We start from the raw sequence: 17,227 nt of genomic DNA, 5'->3' as shown, positions 1-17,227 counted from the left end.
ACTCCAGACACTCCCCCTAAGTATGATCAAGCTCTTGGACATGGCGGAACTATAGAACCTAAAGGCACTAAGGTTGGTTACACACCAAATGGTGGATGCTCACTTTATAAGTGTTAATCAATCAAAGTATTTAATTCAAAGGTTGGGCATATGCAATTGTTTATACACAGGAGAAGACATGACCTGTTGTTGTTACCTACTAAATGGATGAACTCCTCGCCCACTTGTGGACAGGGAGGGGAGTCTCCCTCACCCAATTTGTAAAGTGATGAATCAAGGTGCATGTTTTACATTTGTAGCTAATAAAAAATAATAAACATATTAATTTTCACTTTTTTACAAAATGTGTCCTTTTGGTATTTGTGCCCATGCCCATGCCCAATTTTAAAAACTGCATGCCGATACTTTGGTTTGGGTTGGAAGTCTGCAATGAGCCTAAGGTTGGTTACACACAGACGGTTGGGGTAGTGGCAAAAGAATAGGAGCGTGGACCGATGTGTTTACAATTTGATCGGATCCCCACTTTATGACTCATAGACACATTTAGGCCTTGCCCAGGGCTCTAGCCTCCATGCCCAAGAGCTGCAACATGACAAGAGCCTTTTTATTAAAACGATGAAAATGTATGACAAGGATTGAACAAGGTTAATGATGAAAACGCCTAAGAGGGATTGAACCAAGGTAAATGACTTTGCACTTGAATCATCTAACCAATGATGAAAACATCTAACAAGGATTGAACCAATGTGGACGCTCTTAAAATACCTCGCTTTTTGGCTGCACATTTTGCGCTAACGGAGAGCACTCAACAATCACTTGAGCCCACCAGGCTCCAGCCCCGCCTCGGGGAAAAGAAGAAAACAAATGCTGCCATGCCACCTATAAAAGGCAGAGAGGGCTTGCCAAGCGAGGACACCAGCGTCGAGAGCGTCTCGTTGCAACGGGCGAGGTTCTGCAACATCCATCATCATGCCTGCTTTCGGGTTGTCGCGCGTGTCCATGGCCGCATCAGACCTCCCCCCTCCCCCGACCTCTTCCATACACCAGCTCACGCCCAGCTTTTACTTTGGCGCCAGCCCCTACCCTTCCGTGGACGCAGATCAGGACACAATGACTCCATGTCAGTTCGATAAGGACAAGAAAACTCCATATCCGTTCGCTCCTTCTTTCTGGTGGGACTCATCCCTTGGCAACCCATCTTACCACGCCGGAAGTGATAACCCTCGCGCTTGGCGCAATCATCCGTTCTCCTGCCACGCACAGCAGAACCTGTCTGAAAGCTATCCTTTTCAAGGTTATGGAGCTTCCCATGGCCAAGGCCTGGGGTCGTATTATGGCAAGCAGCCTTACCCTGCTGATAGCGGCGACTCTGGCGCCTGGCACAATCATCCATTCTCTGGCCATGCACAGCAGAGCATGTCTGAAAGCGATGGTTATCAAGGTTACGGAGCTTCTCATGGCCAGAGCCAGGGGCCATATTATGGCAGTGCCTACATGCCATGTCAAGCTCGGCCCTGTTACTATGAGCCCTGGTCAGGTTCTAGGGCCTTCTCAGATATTGCACCGTGGTCCTCATTAGACTCTAGGCCTAGTGGCGCTCCTTCGGATGTTCAGTGGTTTGCCCTGTCAGAACGCAAAGATCCCTTTACAGTCAATCGCTTGCATTCCATGTTTCCTCTAAATAACTCGCAGTCAGTTTCTCAGTCTAGTCATTTACGTAATGCGGAAGGTAAGTGCACAAACTTTGACAGGTGCTCTATGTCTCTTTTTTTTTGGTTTGAAACACTATTCAAGCTATGCAGTTGTAGAAAATTACTATTCTAACCGTGATATTGATTGAAAGATTACAGCATTATACGGGTTTGCAAGCCTGGCCGTTGGTTTTATTTCTGTTCTATCAGAACGGAAAAGTTATAGTGAAATCAAGTGGCTGTCATGCAGCTGGCAATATTATCGAAATGTAGGGTCTAAGACCCAATAGGTCTATAACCTCCACACATGACATGGCACAAGTTGAGCAAGTAAAATTGAAGGCCTCAATTGACACAAAATTATCATGCATTTTGGCCTAATTTGAGTCCAATAGATAGCTCCAAAAAGAATTATTTAAGGGAAAAGATATTGTATCTGGTGGTAGAACACATGACCCAAGTTGTGGGCATTCTCACACTCTGCTTATCGTATTCCCCCACTTTCATTGCCAGCTCTCATCTTCCCTTGCTACCACAACACCTTCATCAGTAGCTGCTTCTCACATTTTGGAGGCGCCTCCCACTGTCTGGAGGTGCTGCCTTGCTTGGTTGCTGCAATCCTGATTACCAGAGGTTGCCTCCAGCCTGTAGGTGTTGCCCTGCCTGAGGAGCTCTCGCCAGCCCTGACAACTTGCTGCATGCTGTCCCAGCCAGGTCTTCTCTAGACGGAGTATCTGCTGTGTATATTTTTTGTTGTGCAAGCTATGTTTACATCTGCCAGGAAGACTATTGATTTCTTTAACTTTATTGAAGTAAAAGTTTGCCCCTCGATCAAGTAGTCAATTGGCCTTCACCCACTTTGAGAATAGTGGAAATTCCCCAAATTTGATGGCTGGCTGGTCCTCCACTTGATTTCAATTGGAAATCACCTTCAGCCTTGAATAGTTTAGGTCTTGTAGTCTTCAATGTTTGGCTCACTTCTTGAGGCAGTTGTTCCTAAAGCCTAATTTCTATTGTATATTAGGGTTTATAGCAAAGTGAATTGAAATTTCTCAACCTCCAAGGGTCCAAATGGCGAGATATTCAAAGCAAGGTTGTGAAATGGTTGGAGAATGAGAGAGAATATTGAGGAGAGAGAGTTTAGAGTTTTGTCGCAAGAAATGATTGAAAATCAGGCAAATGCAGCTGTTGCCTTGTCCCAACAACAATAAATGCTGTCGCTTGCACATGGGAACCCAAAATCAGCTGAAGCCTTTAGCTTGGGATTGTTGCCTAGTTGCCTAGGATCTCGTGCAGTTGTTGGTTGCTCCAAATTTGCAATCGCTTGCTGGCAATGGCTGAAACTCAGCTCGTGATGGTTGCTCTAGCTCCTCACGATGTGTTTCCAACAAGAATGAATAAGTCATCCTCCTCCCTTCATTTGGTGTCCATCGGTGAATAGTTTTGAAACTTCACCAAGTATCATTTGGAAATCTTACCCTTGATCTTCTACTTTTTGTGTGTCAAAATTTGCTCTGGTAGGAGTATCTCATCGAGCTCTTTAGCCTCAAGCTAAATTTCAGCAGATACATCTTTTGGCACATTACCATGGAAAGGCCTAAGCAAGCTCACATGAAAGGTATTGTGTAATCGCCCTTTGCATAGTTCAAAGCACGCCTATGATGATCAAAAGCTCTCTTTTGCTTATCCTGTGATCTTTGAAGTGCATACTTGACATTTTGATAAGCTACATCCATGCTCTCCACATAGTGATCTGTTAGAGATTGCCATCCCTTGGATAGACATTTTCTTAGTTAGGCTGTGTATATATGCAGTTTTCCAGTCAGGTAGTCAGTGCCACATTAGCAGCAGCCACGCAGGATGCAGTAAGATTGCAGTATAGTTGAATACAGCCAACCTGCTAGTTTTTTGGCATTTTCAATAGGCTAGAAATAGCATGACACTAGTACACTCTCATTCATGCAGTTGTAGATTTCAGGGTAGAGATTGGGTAGATTGCAATAGACTCCGAAGTGTCTGACAAGGAGACATCGTCGAGGTCGAGATACGTAGACATACAGACTGCGCTCGTGTACATATTTGCATTCCTTTTTGTACTCAGCATACTTTATGCTACAGATCTTGTTCTTTTGTCTCTTTCTCTCTCTCTCTCTCCAATCTCCGTGTTCACCCTACTCCCTTAGTCTTGGTCCCACGCTTCTGCACTGTTGTACTTTGACATGGTATTAGAGCAGTGAAGACGGATTGACTGAGTGAAGAACCCTTTTGAAGAGGAAATTTCAGTGCGACAAAAGACTGCGTTTCCAGTATTCGAAGGCAAGCGGGAGGGCTGTGCATCAGAACAAGGCTGAAGCAAGCATGGGTGTGTGAGAAAGGAGCAAAGTTGGTGAAGTTGCTTTGTTTGTTATTGTTCCAAGAGGAGGAAGGCTGAGTTTTTAGCCTTCAAGGTGCAGATTTTACCTTTTCATCGCCTCTGACGGGTGAAGGAGCAAGATGAGTGAACCCTAGTCCTAGCAGGCTATATTTTCATAGTCAGAGGGGGTTGTTCTTGTGTTTTGTGCAGGCATTGTGGATGAAGATGTCTTCTTAGGCCGAGATAGTTTTAGGCAATTATGGATCGCCTACCAGCTCTTGCATTAGATCAAAAGCTCAATGGCGAGAACTGCGGCATCTGGCGGGTCATGATGCTTGCCATTTTGGAGTCCTATGATTTGGTGGAGCTTGTTACGAAGGCTATCCATCGTCCTTCTTCGCGAGACGAGTCCATAATCTCTTCTAGTGATAAGATAGAGCTAACAAAGGCTCAAGCACATTGGGATAAACTCAATGCTCTCATTCACTCGCTTTTATTTCTCTCATGTACTATAGCTGCTATCTCTCATATTGAGCATTTGACGGTGGTTCGAGAGATATGATTGGAGTTAGATCGGATATATAATTGGATGATCGTCATGAAGAGAGTTTCTTTGGAAGTGCAGATGTGGACCGTGAGTATCAACAAGCTGAGATAGCTCTAGATGCAGGTTCAAAACGCAAGGAAGGTGATCACTTCTAAAGACATGGGGATAACTCTTCTTTCATAGTTACTACCCCACTTCAATGGTTTTTATTCTGCCTTGATTGCTTCAGGGCTGAGACTCTTCGGTGGGAAGAGTTGGTTTCTATGGACCAAGAGGAGCAACTGAAAGGGACCAATGCTTCGAAATTTGAGGCCTTGGTTCGTCAATCCTCTCAGAAGAAGGAAAAGGACCAAAAGAAGAAGGAGGACAAATCTAAGAAGGGCAAAGATAAGGAATCTACTTGTTAGATTTGTGGCAAAACAAGTGATTGGAAGAAGGATTGTTCCGACAAGGAGAAGAAGGAGAAATCTTCAAAAGATTCCGGAGCAGTGGTTGCTCCCTCATCAGCTACTTTCTTCCATTTAGAGGTGGTTGAGGATTCGCCCTTGACAGCTTTTGATGTTGCATTGACGGCCCCATATACTCCGGAGTGGATTATTGACAGTGGTGCCTCCCAACACGACTCCTTTAGTAGGTGTTGCTCATTTTGGCCTTCGCATGGCCAGATTCTCATTGGTAACAGTTCGTCTATTCCAATACAGGGATGTGGCAACATGCATCTTATTCCAGATGGATGTGGTGGTGCCCATGCATTTGAGGTACTTTATGTGTCAGGTTTGGGGTATCATCTTCTCTCGGTGCACAAGATTTGTGCCCTCGGCCTTTTGGTTGAATTTGATGTGGATCCTTTTCGGATTCTTGATTAAGGATCTAGACAGGTTCTTTCTTTAGGTTATGAGGAGAATGGAGTCTACAAGTTTGTGGTCTTCTTCTACCTTGACTTCTCTTCTTCTTACCTCTCAAACTTAGTCCAAGATTTGGCATGCTCGGTTTGGCCACCTCAATTATAATTACCTTCGGAAGGTGTCTAAGGGCTAGTTTGTTCGAGGTTTGTCGGATATTGTGGTGAGCCAACAGCCTTGTGTATCCTCTATTTGTGGGAAGCAGACTTGTGATGTTGTTCCCAGCAAAGCTTTGAGGCGGTCTTCCGCACCCTTGGAGCTTGTTTCTATCCATCTTTGTGGACCGATGAGGACGGAGTCCCTTAGAGGGAGCTTGTATTTCATGCTCATTGTGGATGATTACAACAGGATAACATGGGCCTATTTCTTGAAACTGAAGTTGGAGGCTTTCTTTAACTTTAAGGATTGGTTGCTCTTTGAGGAGAACTGATCGGGGTGGAAGTTGAAGACCTTACGATTGAATAAGGGCAGAGAATTTGTTTCTAATGAGTTTGCTCGTTTTTGTGCAGATTGTGGTATTCACTAGGAGTTTGCTAATACAAACACCCCTTAGGAGAATGGCATCTTGGAGCGGAAGAATCGTAGTGTGATCAAGATGGCCCGCCGTACTATGCTGGAGCATCGTCAGACACCTGAGTGTCTATGGGCTAAGGCTGTGGCTACTGTAGTTTACATCATTAATCATTTCCCTACTTTCGCTGTTGTTGGTATGACTCCTTATGAGGCGTACTTTGGGTCCAAGAGATGTTTCTTATTTTAGGGTTTTTGGGTGTGATGCCTATGTTTACATCCCGAAGACACATCATGACAAATTTGAAGTGGTTTCCAAAATACGTCTTTGTGGGCTGTAGCTCGCAGTCTGAAGGCTATCGATTGTATGATCTTGTTAAGCGGGATATCGATACGAGTCGTGACATTCGGTTCGTGGAGGTTCCAGCCCCAAAGGGGGGGTGAGGACCACCCTGTTCTTGGAGATCCCGGTGATAGTTGGGCCCCAGCGACTGTTCCTTTGGAGCCTATGTCTCTTGAGGACTCTTCTTTTGATGATGAGGAGCCTAGGTCCCAGCCATCGGATTCATTGATTGCTCCTATGTTGTCGGTGGGCATTCCAGTAACTTCAGTAGATGGAGAGTGATGAGGCAAGATCCGGCCTTCTCCTTGTTGGGCCTGTGACACGCTCCGAGATTCAGGGATTGAGAGGGTCCTTGAGGAGTGGCAACCGTAGGATGGACCGCGGAGGTCACGGAGACATCAAGCACATTTTACGGAGCTTGTTCACTCTAACTACTGTTTGATGTCGCGTGTTATGCAGGATAGAGAGCCTACCTCCGTGAAGGAGGCTTTACAGTCTGACCATTGGCGGAAAGCGATGGAAGCTGAGTTGGAGGCTATTGAGAGGAATGGCACTTGGTTTCTTGTGCCTTGTCCCTCTCATAAGAAGGCGATTGGTGTCAAATGGATCTTCTAGACCAAGTACCATAGTGATGGCTCTTTGGACAAGCACAAGACCCGCCTTGTTACTAAAGGTTTTACCTAGCGTCCAAGCATTGATTTCCATGATACTTTTGCCCCCATTGCTCATATGGCGGCCATCTGTGTTGTTCTGGCTTGGCTGGTCATACGAGGTCAAATTTTGCACCGATCATGGAGAATTTTAGACCGGAAGGTTTAAATGGGAAAATTGTTACATGTATGCCATGTGGCCCAAATTCCCGAGAGAGAGAGAGAGAGAGAGAGAGAGAGAGAGAGAGAGCATTAAAAAAAAGGTAATAGGCATAAGGGGCAGATGGGAGAATGAAGTTTTGAGGAGCTGAGGGCAGATTGCTGCAAGAAAACTAGCCATGGAGAGTACTTCGACGTCTCTGACTCAAGCATGGAGGTAGAGCTTGCTCCCTCTGATCATCTCTCTCTCTATTCTCAGAAGAAATGCTTTGCATGATGGATTGATTCCATCGAAGGTACAATTCTGTGTTTTTTTTTCTGCACATGCTGAATCGTAAGAACAATGAACTCTGCACATGTTGAATCGTAAGAACAATAAACTCTGTTCATGTTGAATCAGAACAGTGAACTCTGTACATGCTGACTAAGAACAGTGAACTCTGTTCATGCTGAATCAGAATAGTGAACTCTGCACATGCTGAATCATAAGGACAGTGGACTCTGCTCATGCTGAATAAGAACAATGAACTCTGTTCATGCTGAATCAGAACATTGAACTCTGCACATGTTGAATCGTAAGAACAGTGAACTCTACTCATGCTGAATAAGAACAGTGAACTCTGCACATGCTGAACAGTAAGAACAGTGTGCTGGACAGTAAGAACAGTGAATTGTGCACATGCTGGACAGTAAGGGATGTTGATCTGGACATGCTGTACTGTTCCTATGTAGCTGGGATTTACTTAGAAGAGATGAAAACCAACTGTTCACAGGTTCTGTATTTTGGAACATTACAAATTTTTTTTGGTAATTTTTTATATTTTAATTGATAAAGAAATACCAAGAGGGGCGCCGGTCTTCGGGGCCAATCTGGTGTTGAGCGAGGGAGAGAGGTCTCTGTTTATGTGTGTGTATGTAAAGTCTAGGTGTTTTTGAAGGAACTACCGCTTTATGTGAGTCATACACCGGTTGCACTAGGATAGAATCTTGTAAGCTCATAAAGAGGAAAGATCAGACTCTAGAGTTGAGTCGATTTCATAAGGCCGCACAATCCATTAATCATCCAACAATGGGATCTTTCATTGGACAAAAAATAGGGTGGGTAACAAACTCCAAAAGATCGAAGGTATCAAGGATACAAACCACCTTACACGACCAAAGTGAGTAGTTTGAACCATCAAGTTGGTTTTCTTTGGGCAAAAAAGGAAATATGGACACCTATATAGAGGATGCCATGGATGGCATCGTTAAAAGATGACATACCAGCGAGACAGTAGGGTTTGCAGGGAGGAACACGGAGTGAACTCGGCAAACATGGAGAGGAGAAGAGAAGAGAGAAGAAACTTTGATGAATGGAATGATGAAGTTCTAAATCATGGAGTGAATGTGATACAAGGGAACAAGGGTGCCATAGCACAAGGAGATGATGAAGGTAGCCACGAATCGTGAACCACAATGTCCTCCTAAAGGGGTGTGAGGGCAGTGGAGATGTTGGAGAGAAGAGGTGACGGATTGAATGAATCAGCCGTAAGGAATGAATGGGAGAGTGGCCTTTAAATAGGCAGAGTTAGTCTAGGATTGCGCTCCTTTTTGGGGCTGCAAACCCTAAACGCAAAACACGGAAACGCAAAAACACAAACTGCGGGTGAAGGGTGATAGGAGAGTGGACTGTGGAGGAGATGTGGACCGTGGAAGCCATTGTACCCGGAAGTGGGTGGGAGAAACCTCCGCGTAGTGGGGTGGTCTCCAGGAGGGCTTATCGCCTCGTAAGGTCTTAGAGCCTCCGTGTGCTCGAAAAGACTTAGTGTGCATCGGGAGCGGCTTATTGCCTTGACCATAATACTCCGATAGCTTATGCAAAACGATCTTTGTGGCCTAGAAAGGAGAGGTGGCACATGAAGTGCTAGGTGGGAGATGCATATACTCCAGGGGTGTGAGGAGCAAAGGTCGTAGTTGGCAATCTTCAGTGAGATGACCATTCGTGCTGCAGTAGGAACACCCAGTAGAAGGGCAATTTGTTGTGGGAGACGCCATGGTACCGGTGTGGTAAATTGGATAAGGAGGGTGGGAGGGAGAAAAAGGATATCTCCCAATGCGCAGTGAAAAGGATAGAGAAATCAAATGTTAATGCTGAACCTGCCACCGGTCTTGTCTTCTCTAATGAGGAGAAAGAAAGACTAAAAACGCAAGAAAAACCAACAGCAGTAGTCAGCATGCTGAAATCAGTTTTGAATAGTGTGTGGTAGGCTGGAAACGTGCACCAAACTGTTGTAGACATCAATGGTCTGCTTGGACCGCGATGTCCTCCGTATCCAGGGTATGGGCAGCAAGTTGAAATACTTGAAATCTGCAAAAATGAGATTGTTTTTTGAATGGAGAGCGATCAGCAACAATCTCACTATTGTAAATAGTTGCAAACTATGGGCGGAAAACAGGCGCTAAACTATAGATGACAGCAAGGGACAGTTGAGACTGCGATGTCCTCTGCGAAAAGGGGTGTAAGCAGTAAGCTAAAAACATTTGAAACCTACAAAAAACAGATTTTGATGCAGCGGAAGAAGAAGAGAAGTGGATGCCAAACCTGCCACCAGTCTGTGCCTTCAGTGGAGTGGAGAATCTTCATTGCTAGGTAAGGAGATCCAGCTCTGATACCATGTTAAAAGATGACATGCCAGCGAGATAGTAGGGTTTGCAGGGAGGAACATGGAGTGAACTCGGTAAACATGGAGAGGAGAAGAGAAGAGAGAAAGAAACTCTGATGAATGGAATGATGATGTTCTGAATCATGGAGTGAATGTGATACAAGGGAACAAGGGTGCCGTAGCACAAGGAAGATGATGAAGATAGCCACGAATCATGAACCACAATGTCCTTGAAGGGGTGTGAGGGAAGTGGAGAGGCTGGAGAGAAGAGGTGTCGGACTGAATGAATCAGCTATAAGGAATGAATGAGAGTGGCCTATAAATAGGCAGAGTCAATCTAGGATGGCGCCCCTTTTTGGGGCTGCAAACTCGAAACGAAAAAATTTAAACTACAGGTGAAGGGTTTCTCAATAGGCATATGGAGGCCACCAAAAAGGGTCTTTTGTGAAACATGATGAGAACGAGAAGGAGAGGGTTTATAAATAAACGGGCTAGGTGACCTCTATTCTTTACAATCTGTACGATAATCTCACTGCCATTCAGAGGCGTGCTGAGAAGGCTCCTCCTCATCTGTATCATCAAAGTGACGAAACCGGTTGTAAGACATCTTCAAAATCTTGCAAGACACCTATAAGAAATCTGCTTAACAGCCCTAAAACATGAGGAATTTGCTATAGGATCACAAGGAAGTCGATGTAGAGGGTTGGCTTAGGGGAGTAATGTTGTCACCTACACAAAGAAGCTGTTGCCTTCAAGAAAAAAGCTATCTTTTCAGCAAAATGCTGATGTGGTAATGACGCCCAGCAGCCTGGGGCCTTTGCAAGAAAACAACTTTGTGTCTCTCTTAGGCGATGATACCATGTGTGTGCAACGAAAGAATGAACATGAACACACACACAGAGAGAGAGAGAGAGAGAGAGAGAGAGAGAGAGAGAGAGGAAGAATATTGTACTGATTGAAGAAGAATGTTGATACAATGAAAGATGGATTGATCAGTCCTTGCACATAGCCCAAAGTGTCAGTGAGGACACTAGATCAAGCTGATGATGATGGCAGCACTGGAGATGGAGGAAGGTGATGGAGTTGGTGCATGCACCTGCCAAGGAAGGAGGAAGACAAATGAATGATTTGCCAACCGAGCACGGAAGGCTATCAATAGCCAAGGAAGGAGGAAGATGAATGAATGATTTGCCAATTGAGCGGGGAAGGCTATAAATAGCCAAATAACCCCAAAATTGGTCGACCTGAAATTTGGGGCTAAAATATTGACGACTTGTGTTATGAGGATATGTATTTTTGAAACCTCACTTAACATGTGGATGAAGTCGGTGTGTGCACCGGCCAAGGAAGGAGGAAGACAAATGAATGATTTGCCAACTGAGCAGGGAAGGCTATAAATAGCCAAGGAAGGAGGAAGATGAATGAATGATTTGCCAACTGAGCGGGAAAGGCTATAAATAGCCAAATAACCCCAAAATTGGTCAACTTGAAATTTGGGGCTAAAATATTGACGACCAGTATCATGAGGATGTGTATTTTTGAAACCTCACTTAACATGTGGATGGAGTTAGTGTGTGCATCTGCCAAGGTGATGGAGTCGGTGTGTGCACCTGCCAAGGAAGGAGGAAGACAAATGAATGATTTGCCAACTGAGCAGGGAAGGCTATAAATAGCCAAGGAAGGAGGAAGATGAATGAATGATTTGCCAACTGAGAGGGGAAGGCTATAAATAGCCAAATAACCCCAAAATTGGTCGACCTAAAATTTGGGCCTAAAATATTGACAACCAGTGTCATGAGGATATGTATTTTTGAAACCTCACTTAACATGTGGATTAATTTTTAATCACATGGTTAAGTAAATGTTGCACATGTGAGGTGTAACTGGGGTTAGAGTAAATTTATGAGCCCGGGATCCGAGAAAATCACAGGATGTCAAAGGCATAAGTTGCTATGAGTTGGGCTCCATAGGTACTTGGTGGTATCTGGTGCTAGTTGTTGGCCTAGGTCATTCATTTGGCCATAAGTGTTGGTCGGTGACACTAGAGAAGTGGTGTTTAATGGTACCTAACGCCAATTTGATGGCCAAAGATGGTGCAAAGACACTCGAGAATGGAAGTTTCCTAGCTAATTTAATTATTGGCTAGTGTCAGATTATTTTTCAGGGTCACCGAAATAATTATTAGATTAATTTTCAGTATTTAAAGATTAAGATGTAATATTTAATTATGGATAATGCTAGAAAAACCATTTGGGAAGGTCGCCACTTGTCAAAAATGCCCATGCAAGTCTGAAAAACGTCTTGGAGAGGCATTTTTTAGTGTATTCAGAGAGAGGGAGGAGATGTTGCTGGTCTGATTTGCAGCCATTGGAGGACCTTCTGAGGCAGCCGGGGGAGGAGAAGACCAATCAACAACAGGTGATGGCATCTACAGGCTGTTGAGACAAGGCAGCAGCAGTAAATGACTGATTTTCTTCAGTTGTTTGCATCTACAAGTTGTTGAGACAGGGCAGCAGTAGTAAATGACAGATTTTCTTCGGTTCTTCGCAAAGAAAGTCTGAATTTTCTCTCTCCTTAGCATTCTCTCTCATCTCCTAGCCTTTCTACAGCCTTGCTCCAAAGATTGCAGCATTGAGATCACCAAAGGCTGAGAAATTTCAGATTTCTCTGTTGTAAACCCTAATCTGTAGCAGAAATTAGGGTTTAGCAATAGCCTCGGAAAGTATGCCACAAATTGAAAGTTCCAAGACTTGGATTCAATAGGGCTGAAGCTGTTTTTAGCCTGTTCAAGTGGAGGGACCAGCAAATCATTGAATTTGGGGCATTTTCCATCTCCATTAAAGCAGGTGAAGGATGGCAACATCTTGATTGTGTGTTGATAAGCAGTTTTGTTAGCAAATTCTACGAGAGGTAGATGCTCAATTCATTGTCTTTTTTCCTTGCCACAATTAGACCTTAATATATCTCAGATGGTTTGGTTCACCCCTAGTACTGCACTCTGTCTAGCATCCCAACATGAGGAAAATTGAAAGTAGACCGTCAAAGTACTCAAGAGCTAGTTTGTCTTCATGTTTTGGTGTAGGAGCATTCTAGCTCTAATCTTTATACTGTTTTTTGGTTGTTGTCTTTCTATGTTTAAGACGAAGTGTGTGCAAAGTTAAGATTCATTGCCTTATTGATTCACCCAAATGCTAGTCCTAAGAATCATCTTTGCAAGCAAGAGAGCTGTCGATAAGCTCCTATGTTGCCTTCTTTGAGGTGAGGTGAGCCATGAAGACACCTTGTCCCATCAGCTCTGCATCTGCACAATGTGTCAATGTGCAAGGCAGAAAAGAGCCAATCTTGAAGCTACGCTTGAGAAGGAGACTGACCCACGACCTATCAAAAGACCACGTTTTCCTGCAACTCCTTGGACTTACTCTTGGATTTACACCAATCAAAGTGATTAAAACTTGCGATAAGTCCAAATTTGCTAGTGTAATTCTTTGTAGATTAGGAGTGCATGTCCGCTACATAACTATTCAGAAGTCCTTTGTTGAAGAGCACTCCAAAAACAAAATCCACACAATGCCTTCACCAATGTACAAGCATTCATCTCAAACTTTGTGATTACCAGGAGTACTTTTTCCTTATTCTACCAAAAGGAATGGTGATGATCCATTTGTCCAACCTTGGCTCTCTTCGGTTTCAAGGAATCAGTCTCACAAACCTTGTTTTATGCTGACGCTTTGCATCTCCCTGCTAGTGCATAGGTTCTCCATCTTTGGGCCTCTTTTCTTACTGGGAAATTGACGAGTACTTGTGATGCCTTTCTTGCTAAATGTTTGCTTGCAACTCTACCGAGCACTGTAGTTACAAAGTGGGACAGAAAATGGGGTGGAATTGCCATCATTTGTGACTATATAGTCACATGGAATGGAACGCTGAGCACACTTGTGATTGAATTTATGGTTATCCTTCTGTCAGGCTCTGATCTTCTCTCTCAATACTGTAGCTTTGGTCATATAAGTACCATCTCAGGGGTCCTGAGTGCACCTCTTTCATCTCGTCAAAATTTTCTAATTCCTGATTTATATGGTTGATTGTACAGGTTATCAGCAGAGAGCAGAGGAAGGAGAATCAATTGAGAAATTGGCTACCAGCAGTAAAATCCCATTGGAGAATTTCGATGTAAAAATTGCATCTTCAGATAAGCAGGATGATGTGGGACTAAAGTCTCAGGAAGTGGTTGCTGGATGCTCTGACATTACTTCCAACCATCAAGAATTGATCAACAAGTTGGCTGCCAGCAGTCAAGCTCCAGTAGAGAATTGTGATGCAAAAACTCCACCTTCAGATAAGCAGGATGATGTGGGACTAAAGTCTCAGGATGTGCCTGCTAGATGCTCTGGCTTTGCTATCAACCATCAGACTAATCAAACCTCAGATGGTCCGTTAACCAACATTGTTGATCCTAATGTCGATTCATTCTCAAGTGGGGCTAAAGCTGATGACAAATTAGCTAATGGTGAAAGTTTCACTTACTTGAACCACAGTACTTCAACCAAACTTACAGATTCACTGAGTGTGGAGAACTTGAAATCATTGAAGGATGAGCCTATCCTCCTGCATATGAGATTCAATGATACTGAGAGAGAGATGGGTAGAATGGAATGTGATCTCTCACATACTAGCACAATGTGCTCGATGGAAGATGTTCCACCTTTAACAAAAGGTGCACAGCAATCAGCAAATACACACCCATTGCTAGTTTCAAGCATTTATAATCTTTCCAGTTTTTTAGTAGCAAGATTGACTATACAGGGTGAGAATACACAGTGTAGAGAGCTTGATGCAATAGAACATTCAATCTGTATGCTTTCGCAATGTCTCATGAAACAGTGGACTGAAGTATCAGCCAAGAAGGTAATGTTTACACTAATTGCTAGATGGTTCTTGCAATGCTAAGGAAAGTGCTTTTATAATTTGGATAAAGCTGTAAGGTATGTAAATTGCTGCAGCATTTGCAGAGGCAGAATACTGCTGACAAGGTTGTGGATACATCAGATTTGTCTGCAGTCACAGAAACTGTGAAACATTGTTTGAAAGGTGGCGGAGTAGATGATTACAATGCCTTATCATCATTGGAGACCGGATTATCAAGCTCAAAGTTGAAAAAGCTTCTGGAAGGAGCGACAATAAATGAGAACCACTGCTTCAGAAGTACCGTAGAGAATAATGTAGACAGTAATTCAGAAACTGTTCCAGGAAAGGTTGAAGAGTCCTTGGACTTGAAGAAGGAGCTTTTACAGATCCAACAAGAACGAGCTGAAGAGAGGGCTACCCTGCTGAAGGCTTTAGAGAAACTGACATTAGAAGTGTCACATATGCAAATTAATTTGGAGGGCCTGAAGCTGTTGATTGAAAAATCTCATGGCCAAGTTGAAACTTTGGGTAAGAGCTCATATGATAAAAACTGTGAGTTTGGTGAAGTGGTGACAGAAAACAAGCCCAGCTCACGATCCCATGCATGGGATAGATGTACCCAGTCTATTGATGCATTTGAAGGAAGTTGTCTACAGCGTCTTTTTAAAGAAACAGAATTAGAAAACAAGGCCAGCTCACAAGTCCATAATGATTGGCTTTTGAAAGTCTCAGGAAAAGTGAGTGACACACAGGAAAAACCTGCATCAGGAAACAAGTGTGACTTACAGGTACACGAGTATCTAGTAGACTCACAGAAAGAGAGTACTTTGCCTGGCATATCGAGTAGAACTTCTAAGAGTTATCACTCCCAATTTCAATCAAGAAATGACTCATGCCACAATCTTAGCAGTCTCTTTGGAGAAGACTCTGATTGGGAACATGTGCCTGTGTGAGGAAGAGAGGTTGAGGCGCTTTTCCATAGTGTAACCTCTAATTACCTGATGCTAAATATGTACATAAGCAAAGTTTCTGTATAGAATGACAATGATTAGGCCATTTTGGAAAACAAGGCAGAAGAGGAGACTTCTGTTTTGAATATGTACAGCAGATTTATGTATACAGCAGACCTCTATTTCTGTGATCAATTACCATCCTGTAAAAATGTTCAGCGGACCTATGTGTCTGAGAACATAGTTTAATTACTTTACATAATTTAACCAATGTATGCATATTTCTGGACCACAGATTATCATCTCTTGTTCTTGGGGGCGATAGAAACTTGCAGGTATAAAAGCAGCACAATTGTTTGTCCTGGAGCTTATTAAAAAGATGGATGGGTAAAAAGAAGACCAATATAAAGAAAGACCATGAGTTGTAAAAAGGTGTACATATCTAGAGTCTGAATTGTGAACTGGATTAAGAGTTGTGCTATGCAGAGAAGCCGAGAAGAGCAGAGGAAGGGTCACCACTAGCTAAGCAACAAGCAAAGTGTTCAAACTGTCTTGTGAATTCGTTTTCATCCCAATCTGGGTTTTACAGCCTGTGCTACATTAAAGTTTGTCAAAGTTGTATGTCCACCTCCTCCACACTTTACATTCATTAATTGTGGACCTTTGCTTTATTTCCCATTCTATTCTTTGCATCACTTGAATGTCGTGCATATGGTAAGACAGTACTCTATAGTCCTTACAAGAAGCACTCTCCTGTCATTTCGAAAGAAAAGAACTTATTCTAAGTTGTGCTGAAGTGTGCCTTACCACTCTGAATAGGTTCCCACACATACAAAATGCCGATCTCCTGCATTTGTGGTAGGTAAAATATTTGACCTTTTGTTCTCCTTTGGATGCCTTTCCAATGCAAGGTTACTCATGTACAGCTCGAAAGAACTGCACTTAAATGACTTGAAGTTATATTTGAAAGCACAAGATCTACCTGTCTGTCTTTCAGTAGTACCTCTACAGCTTGAAAGTAGGTGTGCCATAGATAAAACATGAGGTATGCAAGAACAAAAGAAGGGGCTGGCTATTTGCAACAAGGTGGTAATACTTATGTTTGTACATTTTCGTCGACATTTTGTCTTGGTTTGGCAATGCTTCAATAGAATGGTGACATCTTGCCTACTTAAAAATAAGAATATGAAGTAGACCTGTGGTACGATTGGTTGATCAAAATAAAGCAATTTTAGTAACCTTTAATAAATTGCATAGCACAACTAATTTTAGTGGATTCTCAATGTTAGTTCGTCTTTTATGGTCTCCATTTTGAATGTAAAGCTTTGTCATGAGTTGGTCACAAACAAAATTATACTAACATACATACAAACATTTTCAGCAATGATAGAGAGCAATCAAGTTTGTATGTTTGTGGTATTTACTTATGTGGAATGCATAATGAACTTTTAGGTAGTATTGGATTTGTTCTAAGGCTTGAATAGTTCATGCATAATTGGTCTTGAAATTGTTAGATTGGTATGTAGCAGGATAAGATATTAGATGTAAGAGGATAAGGATAGGAAATGTAAGGAC

The 17,227-nt window shown here is 43.1% G+C and overlaps 1 protein-coding gene across 2 annotated transcripts; it reads left to right on the top strand.

Annotated features, from left to right (window-relative positions):
* Nucleotides 1-810: 810 nt before the first annotated feature.
* Nucleotides 811-16,283, top strand: LOC148021002 (uncharacterized). 2 transcript variants are annotated; one of them, XM_087698827.1, is made up of 3 exons: nucleotides 811-1,729; nucleotides 13,888-14,702; nucleotides 14,807-16,283. In XM_087698827.1, the coding sequence occupies exons 1-3, from the start codon at nucleotides 970-972 to the stop codon at nucleotides 15,653-15,655; spliced, it is 2,424 nt and encodes an 807-aa protein (XP_087554953.1). In that variant the 5' UTR covers nucleotides 811-969; the 3' UTR covers nucleotides 15,656-16,283. The 2 variants fall into 2 exon arrangements, with proteins under 2 accessions (XP_087554953.1, XP_087554952.1); XM_087698826.1 differs by having other exon boundaries at nucleotides 812-1,729; nucleotides 14,798-16,281.
* Nucleotides 16,284-17,227: the final 944 nt, after the last annotated feature.

The sequence above is a fragment of the Lygodium microphyllum genome, chromosome 18, assembly GCF_053477565.2.
Source record: "Lygodium microphyllum isolate KBCC chromosome 18, Lygodium_microphyllum_v1.1.10, whole genome shotgun sequence".
Lineage (NCBI taxonomy): Eukaryota > Viridiplantae > Streptophyta > Polypodiopsida > Schizaeales > Lygodiaceae > Lygodium > Lygodium microphyllum.
The sequence above is the reverse complement of the archived record's forward strand: the minus strand, read 5'-3'. Positions and strand labels throughout refer to the sequence as shown.

What these genes read in the sequence shown, in the direction of transcription:
- LOC148021002 (XM_087698826.1), top strand. Translation starts at nt 970, where the DNA reads ATGCCTGCTTTCGGGTTGTCGCGCGTGTCCATGGCCGCATCAGACCTC. An exon ending in TCATTTACGTAATGCGGAAG is followed by an intron (nt 1,730 to 13,887) that starts GTAAGTGCACAA and finishes TTGATTGTACAG; the next exon opens with GTTATCAGCAGAGAGCAGAG. An exon ending in CTGAAGTATCAGCCAAGAAG is followed by an intron (nt 14,703 to 14,797) that starts GTAATGTTTACA and finishes AAATTGCTGCAG; the next exon opens with CATTTGCAGAGGCAGAATAC.